We start from the raw sequence: 15842 nt of genomic DNA, 5'->3' as shown, positions 1-15842 counted from the left end.
GAGGATTTCCCCCTTGTTTCCCTCTCCCAACAACAAATACACTGCTGATAATAATGAATGGGGAAATTCGCCATATGGGTTGTGGCCCACTATACCCCAATGCCGACGGGACTGTATGAGACGTAAAATGGCAATGAGGGGACGAGGGTGGAGGAAGACGGCACGTCAGGGTTAAAGAACACAAAGGGAATGCACTACCAAGGGTACGATTTCGCTACTCTCCTGGGCATAATATCGTTGGACTGTTTAAGTACATTTTATTCCTGCAGGTAATAAACCGCAGTGTCTTTCCCAGCACAACCCTTACAGCCTTTACAACACTGCCCTGAAATTTTCTGTTGTGAATATATTTTGTGTGAATGCATATGGCAGCATCCCATTGGTTGATATGGCACATCTCTCTACTGAAACTCAACATCCCCCTGATGATGAAAAATGATGGGCAAGTCCTTGACAAAGCGTTCCGCTACATTGTCACTGCTGCCACCACCGTTTGGCTTCATCGAACTGCATACTTCTCACCTGTTGGTGGTCAAGATTGCTCTGCTGTGCTTCTCGGCTGTCTGTTGATAGTGTTGACACGTATCTCTACCTGAACTACGTTATTTCGTTTGCGTGGTCAACTCGCTCCAAACCCCCTGTGTGCCTACGTTAAGGCTTGTGGAGAAAATTGTAACAAGAACGACAACTACTTGAAGGACGATGGGATGAGGTGATTCACCACAACAGTTGCGGTACCATACCTCAGTGCATGTGGGTTAACATGTCAGTGACGATGAAAAAGATGGAGCAAACAGACTCGCACACGCACATGACAGACGCAAACGAGATATAACACACACGTCGGGTGCTTCGCAACTGATGGGGATTGGAGTTCATCTGGTCGGCTACCGGAGATGTAGTGCAGTGAAGATCACATCTCCGCATTCATGGCAAAAGCTCTGAGGTCAGAGGAGGTCAAGCAGGCCAGTAGACATCAAGAACAGATAGAATGAGTGCAGGCATTGACGGTGCTGCACAGGGTTAGAACAAGGACCCAAGATTGCTGCAAGGCTGAACGGCTTCTTGTTTATACGGGTCAGTTGGGACAGGAGCATTGCTTTCTCCGAACTGTACAGAGGGCAAAATAATTGTAAGCATGTAAGAAGGCCACCTTTCGGTGTTTCAGGATCAGTAAAGCTCTCTGACACGCTCGCCTTTGAAACGCACGGCTGGAAGCAGCAACAGCTTCATCAATTCTTGACGCATCGCCCACCCCTCGCGAATGCCTTGAACATGAATCATGATTCTTTGTATCAATTAATCCTGACAACGAACCCATCTCCAGCAAGGCCTATAAAGGAATCGAGTGACCTTCACAAAACATGTCCGTCTGCCTCCCACTTCAGAATGTTCTCTCTCTCTCGAAGAGATCGATTTGCTACTCCATTCTCGAAAAGAAGGTCCTCCCAAAGCACGAAAGCTTCGAAAGCACTTTCGAAAGACGCCGGCGATACATGACTCCTGCGCGTTCATCACGCATTCGCAGAACCGATGTGGGGTGCAGTGTCAAATTTCCAGAAGCCAGAGCAAGGAGGCACCGACAAGTGGGCCGCAAACTCGTGCACAGCGGCCGTGACTTTCTCACGGGAGAGGGAAAACGTTGCGGGCCATCTTTTTCAAAGTGGTCTGAAGTCGTGAAAACGTAAGCGATTTTTTGCAGTAAACGGCGTTGGCTGTCTCGTCGTCGTCTGCACTCTGCAAGCTAGTCAGCGGAAGTTCGGAGTTTAGATACGCGACCGGTGTGCGGTGGTACGTTTGCAGCTGACTACGGAAGGGCTCGAGTCAGCGGGATCTCCAAACTGGGACACAACCATGTAACGTGATGCTGATAGGGTGAACGAGTTACGGAAATTGAAGGTCTCGTGTAGGGGACGGGCCAACCGAATCCGCGATTCCTCGAATTCGAGGCAGGGATTCGAGATTCGGGAATTCGAATCCCAGTGTCCAAGACGGCGAATCGAATCTTTCGAATCCACCAATCACATTTGTTTGTTTCCTTTTAAAATAAGCGCATCCGGAGTCCGCCGAAAGCCTGATTGGCCGGCAGGCCCCGGGGCGCGCCGAAACCACAGCATAAGGCTCCGACGTTACAAGTGTAAAAGTAACATGGTTTTGCTTGTGATTATTATTATTATTTCAAAGAATTCAGGCTCGAAAGTTTATGTATTTCCTGTAGTGGATGAGCAACATGTTAAATAAATTACATTTAAGAAGAAGAATATGGGTATGTTTTCTTCTGAAAGTGAACTATTATTAATTTGTTTTTCATTAAACAAATACATCAAATTATTCTTCAAAACACTTTTCAGTAGTAGTGTATTTTCCCCTGGGTTTTTAAATTCTTTTTTAAGAAAGGATTCGAAAGGTTCGAGATTCGTGGGTTCGCAGAACCTTTCTTGGATTCGGATTTCGGGAAATTATGTATTCGTCTCATCTCTAGTTTCGTGTCGTGGCCGGAGAAATGTTCAGAGTCGCCGCTTCACAGAACGTTTAGGACAGTTTAGTGAACGAGCGATATATGATACCTCTCGGTCAGGAATACTGGATGATGTGGACATGCATAATCAAAGCCCTGAGACTGAGGAACACACAAACGACACGACACAGATGTCAATGTCCGTCATCATCACCTCGTCTGCTTCCTTGCCATCTTGTTGATGATGATTAACGTCGTAGCACCGCGAAGCAGTTATGGCCATGACCGCTGTACAGATGCGGACATATAGATTGAGGACAGCCACGCTGGAAACTGTTCCGACAACCGTCTGGAGCACATGCCGAGGAGTCCAGGGGAAAGCTCAGACATCTCAGTCGGTGGTGGAGTTCGAACTCGCCCCCTTCTTCAACATGCCTTGGTCTTCGACAAGTCTTCAACATGGTATTGGAACAACCATAAGTGAGCGGACTCTGCCACGATAGAGGATGAGGGAAACAGAACAGGAACAGTGCGTGGTAAAGGAAAGGTCAAGAGCGTGGACAAAGCAGACAGACGGAATGCACAAAATGTCCCTGTTTTGCAGACCGATATGTTAACAAATGCAGTGCGCAAACTTCACACATATTTTGATACCTCACTCGTGTGCAGGTCGAGATGTTAGCAAATGCGCTGGACGAAACTTCATCCATGTGGTTCCCCGAGTGTATGTGTGGCTTTCGGGGACATGTAGAACTGCTGCGCACACCAGACAACCTCCATGGTTAGGCGAGGGTGAGTTGGGGTTGAGGTTAAAGGACAGAATGTCACGGGGCAGTAGCAGTCGCATTGCGAGGTCGATCGAAGTGATGCCAATTAAGTTGGTTGACTGGAAAGAAGAATACGGCTACAAGGCTGGCAGAGCGGAAGCACGATAAGCATCGTCATCATGTAGCTACACCATGACGTGTTTGAATTACTTTCACATGTAGTAATAAATTAAGGGAGAAAATGAATCATCAGCGTGAATTCTGTTTGTTTTTAAACGTGTTAAATGTGGCGTAATATACGGGCCAGTTAGCCGGAAGCCTGTGTTCGCAGGCTCCGATTGGCCTGGTTCCGGTCTAGATATAACGCAAAATTTTGGGTCTGCGTTCCGTATTGGGCGATTCAAAGAGACTCGAAGTCTTTTATTGAAAACATACATTTACACTGTTTCTTCTGTAGGGCTGTGACGTCTGTAGCCTGTATGCAATGCAATTACTACCGCAAATCATGGATAGCAGTTCAAAGGTGAAGAGCAAAGGTGAAGGTGAAGAGGTTAACTCGCGGTTAACCTCCAAATACTATCTGTGATGGCACATACCGTCATGAGGCGACAGTGGGTTGATCACCCTCGCCATTTCAGAGAAGTGAAGTTTGAGTGTATTGAAATACTTGATTCGAGAGGATTTTCTTTTCTTTTTTTTTTTTTTTTTTTTTTTTTGCACAAGCAACAAACTGCCCTTAGACTAATTCGATATAGTATTGTCGTTCAACTCAACGACATTCCATTCCGGGGTGGGGCTTTTTACTGTCCTGGTACACATATAGTTAGCGCTCGAGGCGCGATCGCAGTTTATAGTGCATGAAGTTGCAGCGAACGATTACATACTCCCCACGCATATGCTGTACGCTCGCAACGCGAAGATTGTGAAAGTGCTTCGTTTCACTGGAATGTGGGGTTTGGAAAGGTTTTTCTAGTTCTCACTGAATTCGCAACCACCGCGTGTAAGAAGGCGAGAGTATTTTTTCTTATAATGATTTTTAAAAATCTATTATCTTCTTGCGATATACTGCAATCGCTTTTCGCCATAATTGTTTGTCGTCACTGTACTTACTTGTGTTTTGCGTGTAACTTGAAATGAAAACACAGTGACTATAATGACACGGCTTTGTGAACTGTCCCCTGAGTTTGCTCTCATCACTTATTTCGCTCTTCTTCCATTTTTCCTTTCCTCTTGTAGTTCTCACAGATTTCATGTAGATTTTGTGTTTGTCTGATTGTCAAGTTAACTTTCCCACGCATATGTTTGCTTGATAACACCGTTCGAACTAGACTTGCATAAAGCTATTGGTACACTATCCTTAATACATCTCTATATTCGTCTTATTGACCTACAAGTGAGAATTTTGACCTAATCCTAAACAACATTAGGCGTTATTTATGGAATGGTGCAATAGAAACCGGCCCCCGTACGAGTGTAGCAGACGACAAAGAACCAAAGAGCCCGCGCTGCGCCTCGTTGCCGGGAGCGACAGCCAATGGGAGGCGGCGTGCCGGCGAGAGCACATCGACTCCTCCATGATCTCTTGAAGCTTTCCATTCAAGTTTTGGCCTCCGTTGGGTTCACTAGGTAGAAAGAGCGGTCCCTACGAATGTGCTAGTCGTCCATGCCACTCGGATTAAATACATTCTCACTTCGTCGATGGTTTTTGGTGTCGCTCTACGTTTAGGAACGTGAACATTGCTAGCAGACGACAGGTCTGCATCTGTCTTCTGGATTTGCAGAGTGAAAGTCAACAGTTCTTGTGTGTAGATACTTCTGAGTAAATTATGGATACAAGGTGGCTCCGCTGTGCAGTGCTTTTACTAGGTAAGTGCGGCATTTCTTGCAAGTTATGTAATATTTTGTTAAAGTTTCGTCGTCTTCATGTGAGCTTGTGTGTATACCGCGAAAGTTGTGAAGTTGTCAACTAACGTCAAGTACCCACTGGCATCCAATCCGAAGAGGGCTTCTTTTTTTCTTCCTTCTTTTTTTTTTTCAGACAGATGATACGTTTTGATGTATGAAACGCCTTGTACAAGTCAAACTAAGAGACATGACACTAGCTGTCGCTCTCCGATGCTTGAGCACACACTTGGACAAAACAAACCCTCCGGCCGACCACTGCATTGTCGATCGTGATCGGGCCTGTTTCTATGAAGGAAAAACTGCATTCTTAGGCACTGTTACTGGTTAATTCAGATGAATTCCTTTGGCTTCTGAGAACAGTGCAGCGTCTGAATCTTTATTTGAGTAAACTCAGCAGTTAAGGGTTGCAAAATAAGGTGCAATTCAATGCAAAGCAGTTCTCTGCATTATATCCACTTCTGTTCCGTGCCCAAACGTATTGTTTTCTAGTGCAAGGTCATCTAGTTTATCACTGATCTATACGTTTGTACGTGTGCAATATGCATTAATAAATTGCACAGTGCGATTCATGCGGGAAGTACAATTCACAAAGACGCATTTTTTACCTCGCAATATACGGTTCGCAAGTTCTCCACACTACCATCGTTGTTGGCACTCGAATATGTTTCCATGGTTACTACTGTTTTCTGTCGCCGATACCTCACTTGCTGTCTTCCTTGTCGACATAACTTTTCAGCATGCAGCTGAGCTGTGATTCAGACAACGTCTCCACTATTGAGAAGGCACTATATTAGCAAAACTATAGAAAATGTCTGCATGACTAATATTTGAATGTAGCTGCATACCATACTCTAAGACAACGCATGCACGCGCACAACAGACAATGACGTTGCGTGGCAAATCGGTTCTTCACAGTCTTTTGGCCTAATTACTTCACATACGCGCACTCTATGTCGACCGGCAACGTTAGAAGGCGCAAAACTGCTCAAAAAACAAAATTCGCATTTTTTTACACACACAAATTGCAACCGGTTCACCTATAGAGTAGCTTTAACTTCTTGAACGCATCTGCTTCTTTCTTTTACATATTTCACTTTCATTCCACATGTCCCTTTCCTCTGCAAAAGCACGGTGTGGTCTTCTCAACATCGCTATTAAAGATTACGCCATCCTCTTCCGCATCACTTTCGACCCCACAATGAATATGCAATGCTAATCGCCGTGTAGATTCTTCTCAAAGTAAACAATTTACTCGGAACATGGTGAGAAAAAAAGAAGTGAAAACTGCGAGAGAGGAACTTTTTAATTGTAGCGCACCCAAAATTTCACGCTCTCCTTGCAGCTCCCCCCCCCCCCCCCCCACCTCCGTCTTAATTACCGTCGATTTCGCTCGGCTTCACCCGAAAGCGCGTTTTCCCCGTTGTACTACATGTGGCATTTTCCTATATTATTATTACAACAGATTGTCCATATACTAGCCATCGACGTTGGTTCAGGGAAATGCTGACCTAATTATTCCGGCGAGAAAAACAGCAAAGATTGGCGGAATGAAAAAGGCCGGCAAAGTGTCAACCGGTTTTTCGAAAGGTATTCGCCGGGGCGCACGCCAACGCGAATATTCTTTTTCTCCTTTATGCTTTTTTTTTTATTTACCTGGCTCATGAACAAGTTGGGACTGAGATGAAAGATAATGCGAGGCTGAAATCTAACCTGGTCATCTAACGGTGTTTGAGCGGTGAAAAGTTGTTGAGAGTGAATGCAGCGTTAAGGAATGCGTTCGCAGCAAGCGAGAATTGTTACAAAAATATCCCTAAATGCATTAATCGTGCCAAACTTGTCGGAGCTACCGGACCGTCGAAAGTTATTTTTACCGAAGTTCTGGTGATAACGGGAGCCACGCCTGGTGTATAGGTTTTATGAAGGCTACGATTAATTGTGAAATCAGGGGCAGTCTAAGTAATTGTACTCAAATGCATACTTGACATTAAGTGAAGGCCATTAATTTCCGCATATCACATCATAATTCCTTGCCTATATATTCCCTCTGTTAATCCAAACATCAGTCCTACAACCACCGATACAAATGCTGCATTATGAAGTAACTTTCTAGAAAATACTAAATTTAAAATATTGCACTACAGTCTTATTCATTCTATCAGTTAGCATAAGATTACCATGCTGTTGACTTAGCCCTCTGGTTGCCCTCTTCTTTTGTTATGGAGTTCACATCAACCACACAAGAAAACACACAGCGTGGTAGACACCGTTTCGGAACAAGAAGCGATACAACAAAGTACCGACTCGGTACTTTCGACGACTAGCACTACTTCGACTCTGTCTCTCGTCCGACCCCATAATATGGTCCACCTGAGTTGGCACGTTCACAAAAACTACGTATGCAGAAACAACATTAAACTATGTGGGTTGAAATATTCCTTCTGACCGGCATCAAAGAACCCTACTTACGGCATATAAACTGGCGAACCAACATGCAAGGTACGTACTATACAACATGAAAGATAAATGACGGGTACCCTTTTCACTCCCTCACCCGTTCGGGTTGCCGTGCATGCTGCGGCCCAATGCTTCTTGTGTAACGATCTCCTGTTTAGCGATACGGCGGCAACATCAAGGCTCTCTTTCTTCAATGTTGTGTGTCAAAGGGGAGATTGCTTCATCGGCGAAATAGAAATCGTCGTGTACGCCATTTATCCCACTCACCGAATCGTGGCGGACCTCCGTGGCACGCTGGCCACAGAACTCACCATTGGCCAGGCAGGTGCTCCAAGAGCGTGCGAGTTCCACGTAAGGCCAAGAGTATGGAATACGAATTTGGTAATAGATAGCAGCTGTGCTTCAGTCTTTCGTTTGAGTTTTTCGATATTCAGTTTATGTAGGCCCTGTTGACCGGACCACTAGGGCAACAGAGTTATTAGCGCTCAGATCAATAATATATCTAATGTTAGTTATAATTTATCTAATGTTACTTTTTGCTGGGGCACACTGTGTGTGCTGTTCAAGAAATGCAGACGAAACAGAGAAAATATGATGAAAGGTCTACACATTTCTTTTCGCTTTTTACCTTTGTCGTTTTCTATATATCATTACACGTATATGTCTTTACTTTAATGAAAACAACGGGGTTGGTTGGACTCGAACGCGACTGGAAGTTAACGCAGGCAGACTCAGACTTCCATTGGCGTTAGAGTATATATAACCCAGGATCCTTGAAACAGCCGGGCATACAACTGGAAGTCATAGATGAAAAGAACATTATTGCGGTGTTCGAGTACTGAGTACTGACTATGTAGCGGAGAGGCCGAAAAGTGATCATAGAACAGTCAGTTTTGGATATGAAAATCTCGAACTGAAAGACTGAAGAATGTTCTAAAACTAATTTATTACATTTTAGTGCAAAAATTACGTCTTTGAAAGTTAAAGATTGGCAGGCGTCCCTTCACAGTTCGAAGAAGGCACGGTATTTATTATATATTAGAATGCCCCGTTGGGCAGCGGCTTATAACAATAGTCCTCATTATTTTCATTCCTGAATATTTTAACTTCCCTTACTTACTGCATACAGCATGTTCAATTGGAAAGTTCTTTGCTTTCATAGTTGTCTCGCGGAGAGCAATTTTAATCCCCCAAATTTAGTCCTCTGCCCCTAAAATTTGCTCCTCATCACCGAAACAGTTCCTAAACTTCGCATGAATCTCCGTGCATTTAGCCTCGAAAGGGACTAATCTTTGCGGCAATGCATCTAGTGTTCAAAGTGATTAAAATCATGTTTTTTTATCATGTACAGTAAGGTTTGCACAGTGCCGCAGGCGTGTGCAAATACGGCGGGTTTAATCTATAATCCTCCTTCTTGCTTGAGTGCAACTAAGCCTTGATCTCAGACGTTCACCATCTTCGCAGTACGTGCTCTTAATTTCTTCTGTACTCGCCGCTTTCTCTATAACATCCTTTACTCACGGATCTGAAATTCCATACCTCCTCCAATCCTCCTTTCTACACTTCTTCCCGAAGGCACTGACATTGCTGAGACAACCGTATTCCCGCGCAACCCATGTTTATGAAATAAAACCACTTCTACAAACTGCTATCCTCTTCTTCGACTGAGGTCAACGTCATCCTGAACTCACGCGCAAGATTATACAGAACGAAGAGGCACATCGTGTTGGCTACATGAATGAAGTCCAGACGCAGCGCAGAGCGAAAGAACTGCGACCGTGAAATTGTGCGTGACAGCCCCGCAGTTTGTTCGCCTTTTCCACAATATTTCTCCCTCGTTCCGCTGTTTTCGAACGAACCCAATTGGGTTACCGCGCATGCCTTAATAGATAAACGATGAATGCTGCCAGCATTTTTTCCGTGCTCATTTTCATTTTCCTCCCCAAATCCGTAATGAATTGCGAGTCGAAAATAAAGCCCACTCCGCCTGCTGTTCTTCGTGCGATCAATGATGCAGTTTCTTGTTTAGCCGTGTACTGGTACTGCTCAAGTGGACGTCCTGTAAGAGACCATGACTGTATGTGCGGTCTCGTCTTAATTGAGGACAGGTATGTTTGTGTTTACCTCGAAGGTTGACACAAGGCAAATTGGACCGGAGCATGTCCAAGGACATGTATGTATTCGATCCATATCAGGCAGTGCTGCTTTTGCATCTGATACGGCATCTTTGTATGCCATCACTTTTGATGGACGCCGATGCGAGATCGGCTTATACGCTCAACATGTTCCTGTGTTGCATGGGAGCTGAAGATAATTAATTATTGAGCAATGGACCGGGCAATATGTGGGGGGGCATCGACAACATTCATTGACGAAGAACAGCCATGCCGAACCTGAGGGTCTGTACTGGACTGGGGATCTACGTTCCTAGATACGAAACCCAACGCATATCGAGCGCCATCGGTTAAGGTCCTGCGTTTGCAGTTTCTATCGATAACAACCGATAAACGCCGTCGTATGGTTGACTTGGACCGGTGGCTACAGATTGTTGTATAGGCTGTTCGGGAACCCTGGCAGAGGAGTCAGTGTCGAGGTTTAGGATACATACCGGAACAATTCGAACAGTTGACTTTTTATATCTACATTCTTTGAACGAATCATTCAGGAAGGTCTGCAGAATCAGGTGCGTGTTTCTCAAAGCCAGCATTAACATTAGGAACGGGAGGGTCGAACCTTGGTTTCAAACCAACTAACCTATTTACATAAAAAAAAGAAAAAGATGTGGACTTGCTGGTCCGACGCGCAGGCTTCCCCAAGATGAGAGAAATGAGAATGAAAATGAAAGTAGAAGGAGGGCGAAATTTCAAAGTCCAGCCGGAGATATTATTTATTTACTTATTTATTATGGCGTTACGGGCCCGAAGGAATTACAGTACAAGATATTTCGTGCAGCCGACAGGACCAATGGTGTCGTCTGCCATGTGAGTCATGCCTTTTCGTTCTCTTCTAACCGCGTGGAATATCCTGCAGTTCAGACAGAAGATATTCTGTAGCAGACGACAGCACCAGTGATGTCGTTTGCTATACTCCCGCTGCAGCTCCCAATATCTCGCTGCGAATGTTCAACGTAAGACACGGCAGAATTTCAGTCCCATCAACAGTTTTTTTAATTATTTGCTTTTACTTTTCCTTCCGCTAGAATACTCTACGGGGATGTCCCTGTTGTGAATACACGGTTACGGTGTCCAAAAACACCATGGATTAATTCAGACTGCACCCGGATTAAATTGAATATCACCTGGATTATTTCAGATGACCCCCGGGTTAAACTGAATGGCGCCTGGATTATTAAAGATGACACCTGGATTAAATCAGATGGCATTTGGACTAAAATGGGCGGGAAAACCTGTAGTTACAGCGGGCTCAAAATTAATTTTGTCTTTTGTTTGTTTGTTCTGCAAAATAGCTAGACATTACTAACCCAATATTCGTCCAGTACTGGACCAGTATATTGGGTCACGATGTTGTGTAGCTTGGGACTTATGATTTATTTTCCGGCTTCCTACACCGAACAGCAGCGAAGGTCCATTAGGTGACAGTGTCTTTTCAAACGGCGGTGCTCCGTGGCAGCAGTCCCACAATGAACCGGGATCCTGGAACATAAATCTGTTGAGGATACTTGGAGAGTCTTTTTGCGGCATCTGCCAGATTAACGGCTTGCATCACCTGGCGCTGCGAAACGTCGCGTGAAACGCATGTTGATTGGCGAAAAAGCGAAAGCGTCTTCGCCGCAGGCACACTGGTACATCCTGCATGGTGGTCCCTTGACCTTGAACCAATTCGATACCGTATAGCTCGCGTCGTGCACGGTGGACTTGATCAACAGTTGCGGTGCTTTTTGGCTGTGCAAGTTGTGTAGTAGTGTCATATATAGCACATGGGCAGGGATTTAGCCAGAATTTTCATCTTATAGGGGTATGGTAGGGGAGTCGTGGCATGTCGCATGTGTGGTGGTCGTAAATTACGTGACATGCCACGTATTTTCATATAAAATGTATTCGTATCAGAATATATATGTATGTATATATATATATATATATATATATATATTTGGGAGGGGGGGTTAGGGGTGTGTGTGAGAGTTCGACTGGATCCTATGGCCGTCAATTTTTCTAGGGGGTCTCAATGTTCAACTTGCCCATCTGACTGAACGGGGAGTTCATCTTGATGGAGTTACTCTGTTACACCTTGTAGTCTAGCTGTACGCAACAGACATATGCCGCGGAAACATCTTCAGCAGGTGCTTGGTGGTGGTGGTGGTGAAACTGCTTGCCGCAGTCGGCCACGCTCAGGCCGGCATCGTCACGACTATCGCGGGGGGGGGGGGGGGGCATTCAGCAGGTCCTTAGCTGTCGAAAGAGCACCATAATGGCAAATCGACAGAAGTTCGCCTTACATTATACTCGTTATCTTCGTTTCCGTATGGCCAAAGCACGTGAAGAGCCGTGGATACAAGATACAGTGGGATCTAACTTTCTCGCGGTGGTGGTGGTGGTCATTATCATTTAGGATGCCAAATGGCTTCACTCGCAGCTTTACGTCACTTCTGCGGCGTCTACGACTCAACGTCGCCTTCACTCCTGTGTTCCTGGTTAAGCTGGGTTACAGTAACACGGCGCTGTTCCCAGCTTGCCACACTCCAGCTACGGTCCTCCATATCATCGAGGACTGTGACCGGTATACACGTGTGAACGCCGGGTGTTTCGACGCCAACTGGTGCTCCGTGACCATAGGCCATTCAGATTGTCCAAAGTATACTTGGCCCATGGAGCTCCCCTGCGCATCAGTGCCTGGCTCTTCGCTCCCTTTTTGCTGTCATGCAAGCCACTGGACTCCTCGAAGACCTCTAAACACAAGTCCGACGTGTCGTCGCTTCGCGTTCACAATAATTCATTCTCTCATATTAACCTCTGTGAGGCCACGGGGAAACAAACCATGTCATCATCACTTCTTCTTCATTTATTGTTGTTGTTAATGGTGGTGGTGATGGAACCGCATAGGCGGGCAACGTCACGACTATCGAAGGGGGACCGTGCGTCCTGGGCCGACTTCACAGGGAACTATGCCGACGTTGTCTTAAAGCGTCCGAGGGAAACACTCAGACAGCACAGCTGACTCCGGATTCTAACCGGCGTCACCTCACAGTCTCGGCATAACCATCACTGTAACCACTACGCCACGCGAGCTGTTAGTTTTCTCGGGGGACGGGGATTGTCTTTGTCCAGGGTCGGATGTGCTCATCATATTGTGCTGGCCAGCAGACACGAACCCGAAATGGAGAGTGTAAGTTCCGAGAAGTCGATATTTACAGCTGCCAAAGAGTACGTCTAACGTTTACTGCACCCGAACAGTCCTGGATTTATATTGCTCACCTACGATATCGGAGACCATTATGATTCATTCGAATCTGTTCTATGAGAAGCTTGAGAGCAGCAATGTTTAAAGTACCTCAAAATTGCACTTACCAAGTACCTAGCATCTGTTGTACTCTAGGTACAGTAGAAAGTACCATACTAAAAATGTACGTAAAGTAAAGTACAAAGTCCTTTCGAAAGTAGTTTAAAGTGCCATCAAGTGCATCACAAATTTAGATACTTTATCTCCTCACATTTTATAACTATATGCGAAGTGTTGTTTCAACACTTGGTAGTGTACAAGTACTGGGAAATGTACTTAGTGTAGTACTTGAGTACATGGTGCTGCAAGTACTTCCCATCACTGCTTGAGAGAAACGCTGAAAAAAAAAGGGGGAGGGGGGTAAATCTCCGCTGCCAAATATGGTGGACAGTCCCAGAAAATCCGCGGTTATAATGAGTCCGGTAAGTGAGCGACTTCCGGTAGAGATACGGGTGCCATAATCAATTAAGTACAAACATCTTATACGTTTGTTTCCTTAACGTCCATTTGTGCTGTGAAAAACTAAGCCGTTTGTTTCTTTCTACTAGAGATGGGCCGAATTCAGAATTTTCCAAATCCGAATCCGAATCCAAGGAAGGTTCTGCGAATCCAGGAATCTTACGAATCTCGAATCTTTCGAATCCTTTCTTAAAAAAAGAGTTTAAAGAGTCGGGGGGAAAAACACTTCTACAGAAAAGTGTTCTGAAGCAGTATTTGATATCTTCGCTTAATGAAAAACAAAATTAAGTAATAGTTCACTTTCAGGAGAAACCCATATACACTTCTTCTTAAATGTAATTTATTTAACGTGTTGTCCATTGACTACAGGAAATACATAAACTCTCGAGTCTGAATAATTTCCATAAAACTAAGAACAATTAAAAGAAGACTATGTTACTTTTAAACTTCCTTTGTTCCTTCCTGAACTCTTTCAGTTGAAGCTGCCCCCGGTGCGCGCGGACGGAGCTTTATGGTGTGATTTTGGCGCGCACTGGGGCCCGCCGGACAATCAGGCTTTCGGCGGACTCCGGAGGCGTCAATTTTAGAAAGAAAGAAAATAACGTAGTTGGCAGATTCGAAAGATTCGATTCACCGTTGCACTAGGATTCGGATTTCCGAATCTCTAATCCCAGTATTCGAGGATGGCGAGTATTGGCGCATCCGTACTTTCCACCACCATTTGCACTGCTGACGTGCACAATTTGACGATAAAATCTCACTAGAAGGCGCTGCGGGACGGGCCAAATCTACAAAGGCAACCCATATCTTGCTCCCTCGTGCACCTGATTAAGGACGCAAGTGCTGCCCCGCCATATCCTATGTCTCACAAGGCCGTCAGGTACTGGTTACCGTTTCATCCCAACATCAAGGGTTCTGGAGCCGCACGAATGCGCGGGCATACAACTTAATTCTCGCTTTCTCACTCTCTCGAACGTGTAGATTTTTTAAATTTCCTACGTTTTCTCCCGAAGCCCAGAAAAGAACGTTTCTTCGCGTCGTGTCTCCAACATGTCCCAGAGCAATCACGACATTGACATAGGGCACCTCCAAAAAGTGAACTTTCCACCTCTTAACATCAAAGATGATTGAGGAAAAAGAAGTGCTATCTTTGGCGTAACCCCCCATCGAAAGACCGTTCCATACCAATAACAGAGACCCAAATCTCTTCGGTTTCCCCGAGATTTGTCGTGTCGTACCTTCGAGCCATATCAGCACGTCCTGCTCTGTGTAGGCGGCGATGATACAAGGAGCCGGTTTAACCTGCAATCTATGTGGTACTTTGAGAGTTCGACAAAGATTTAAGACAAGGATGCTCTCTTGTGAAGCACGTTTAGAGGATGATACTTGACTCCCTTCATCGTAGGGTATTTACCCGAGACGACAAACCGCCTGCCCCACTGAACTCGATGTGGACTCGATGTGGTCCTGGTTTCGTAACTGGCGCATCAACCGTTTCGAGGGATTTGATTAGCGATATCGCCTATTCGGTAACCGCTTGGCTGCTTTAAATCCGAGGGGGTAATCGCGTTGTGACATCTGGGCTGCGGTTGTTTGAGTATGCAAAGCGTTTCTTGGCGTGATCAGATACAGTAAACAGACGTAGTGCGGAGAGTGTGAAAAGAAAGGTGACGTTTTGTGTCATTGTACCTCGACAGCCGTCATTTAATACACCGTGGACACTTTGATATGTATTAATGCACTTCATACGTACAGCTCAGGTCAACCTTAATAACAACACTGGAAAAAATTCGGTCTCATTTCCCAGGCGATAACAGCCACCCTTGGGGCACTGGGGGAATGTTAAGTGAACAAAACCCTTGCGTTAAACTAACATAATAATTTTGTTCAATTAAGATTTCCTCATGGCTCCAAGGATTGCTGTAATCGCGCTCGGGAACGAGACCACATTTTTTTCAGTGTTATCATTAAGGTTGACGCGAGCTGTACACCGCGCACGGCTGCCACAAGCGATACGTATCTTTCCCTCCTCTTACCTAGATAAAAATTGTTTCGTGTGCAGAACAGTTAGTCGGTTATTCGTTTTCTTAGGAGTCATCATCTTCATCATATTGTGAAGATGAAAAGTACAACCGAGAGGAACTTCAACCTCCCTCTCTTCGTAACAATATTCTGAAAAAGTTGCGCCTTTAGCCAAGATAATACGAAGTTGCGTTTAGTCTAGGATGGTTTAAATGAGAAAATTTAATTCGCTTTGAAAGTGAATTGTCAGCTCTACTATACGAGACGAAAAAAAAAAAAAAAAGTGCTATCCAATGAATATCCAATGAACCTGCGAGGCA

General features: G+C 45.0%; 1 protein-coding gene across 1 annotated transcript in view; it reads left to right on the top strand.

The window, feature by feature from the left end:
• The first annotated feature begins 4808 nt into the window (after positions 1-4808).
• LOC135401094 (mucin-2-like) overlaps positions 4809-15842 on the top strand; it is a 52337-nt gene continuing 41303 nt past the window's right edge. Inside the window, exon 1 of the mRNA XM_064633262.1 lies at positions 4809-5091. Coding sequence (XP_064489332.1) covers positions 5052-5091 — 40 coding nt within the window. The 5' untranslated portion in view covers positions 4809-5051. The remainder of the gene's footprint in view (positions 5092-15842) is intronic.

The sequence above is a fragment of the Ornithodoros turicata genome, chromosome 7, assembly GCF_037126465.1.
Source record: "Ornithodoros turicata isolate Travis chromosome 7, ASM3712646v1, whole genome shotgun sequence".
In the NCBI taxonomy this organism is placed as follows: Eukaryota; Metazoa; Arthropoda; class Arachnida; order Ixodida; family Argasidae; genus Ornithodoros; species Ornithodoros turicata.
Note: the sequence above shows the minus strand (reverse complement) of the source record. Positions and strands in the feature narration are given on the sequence as shown.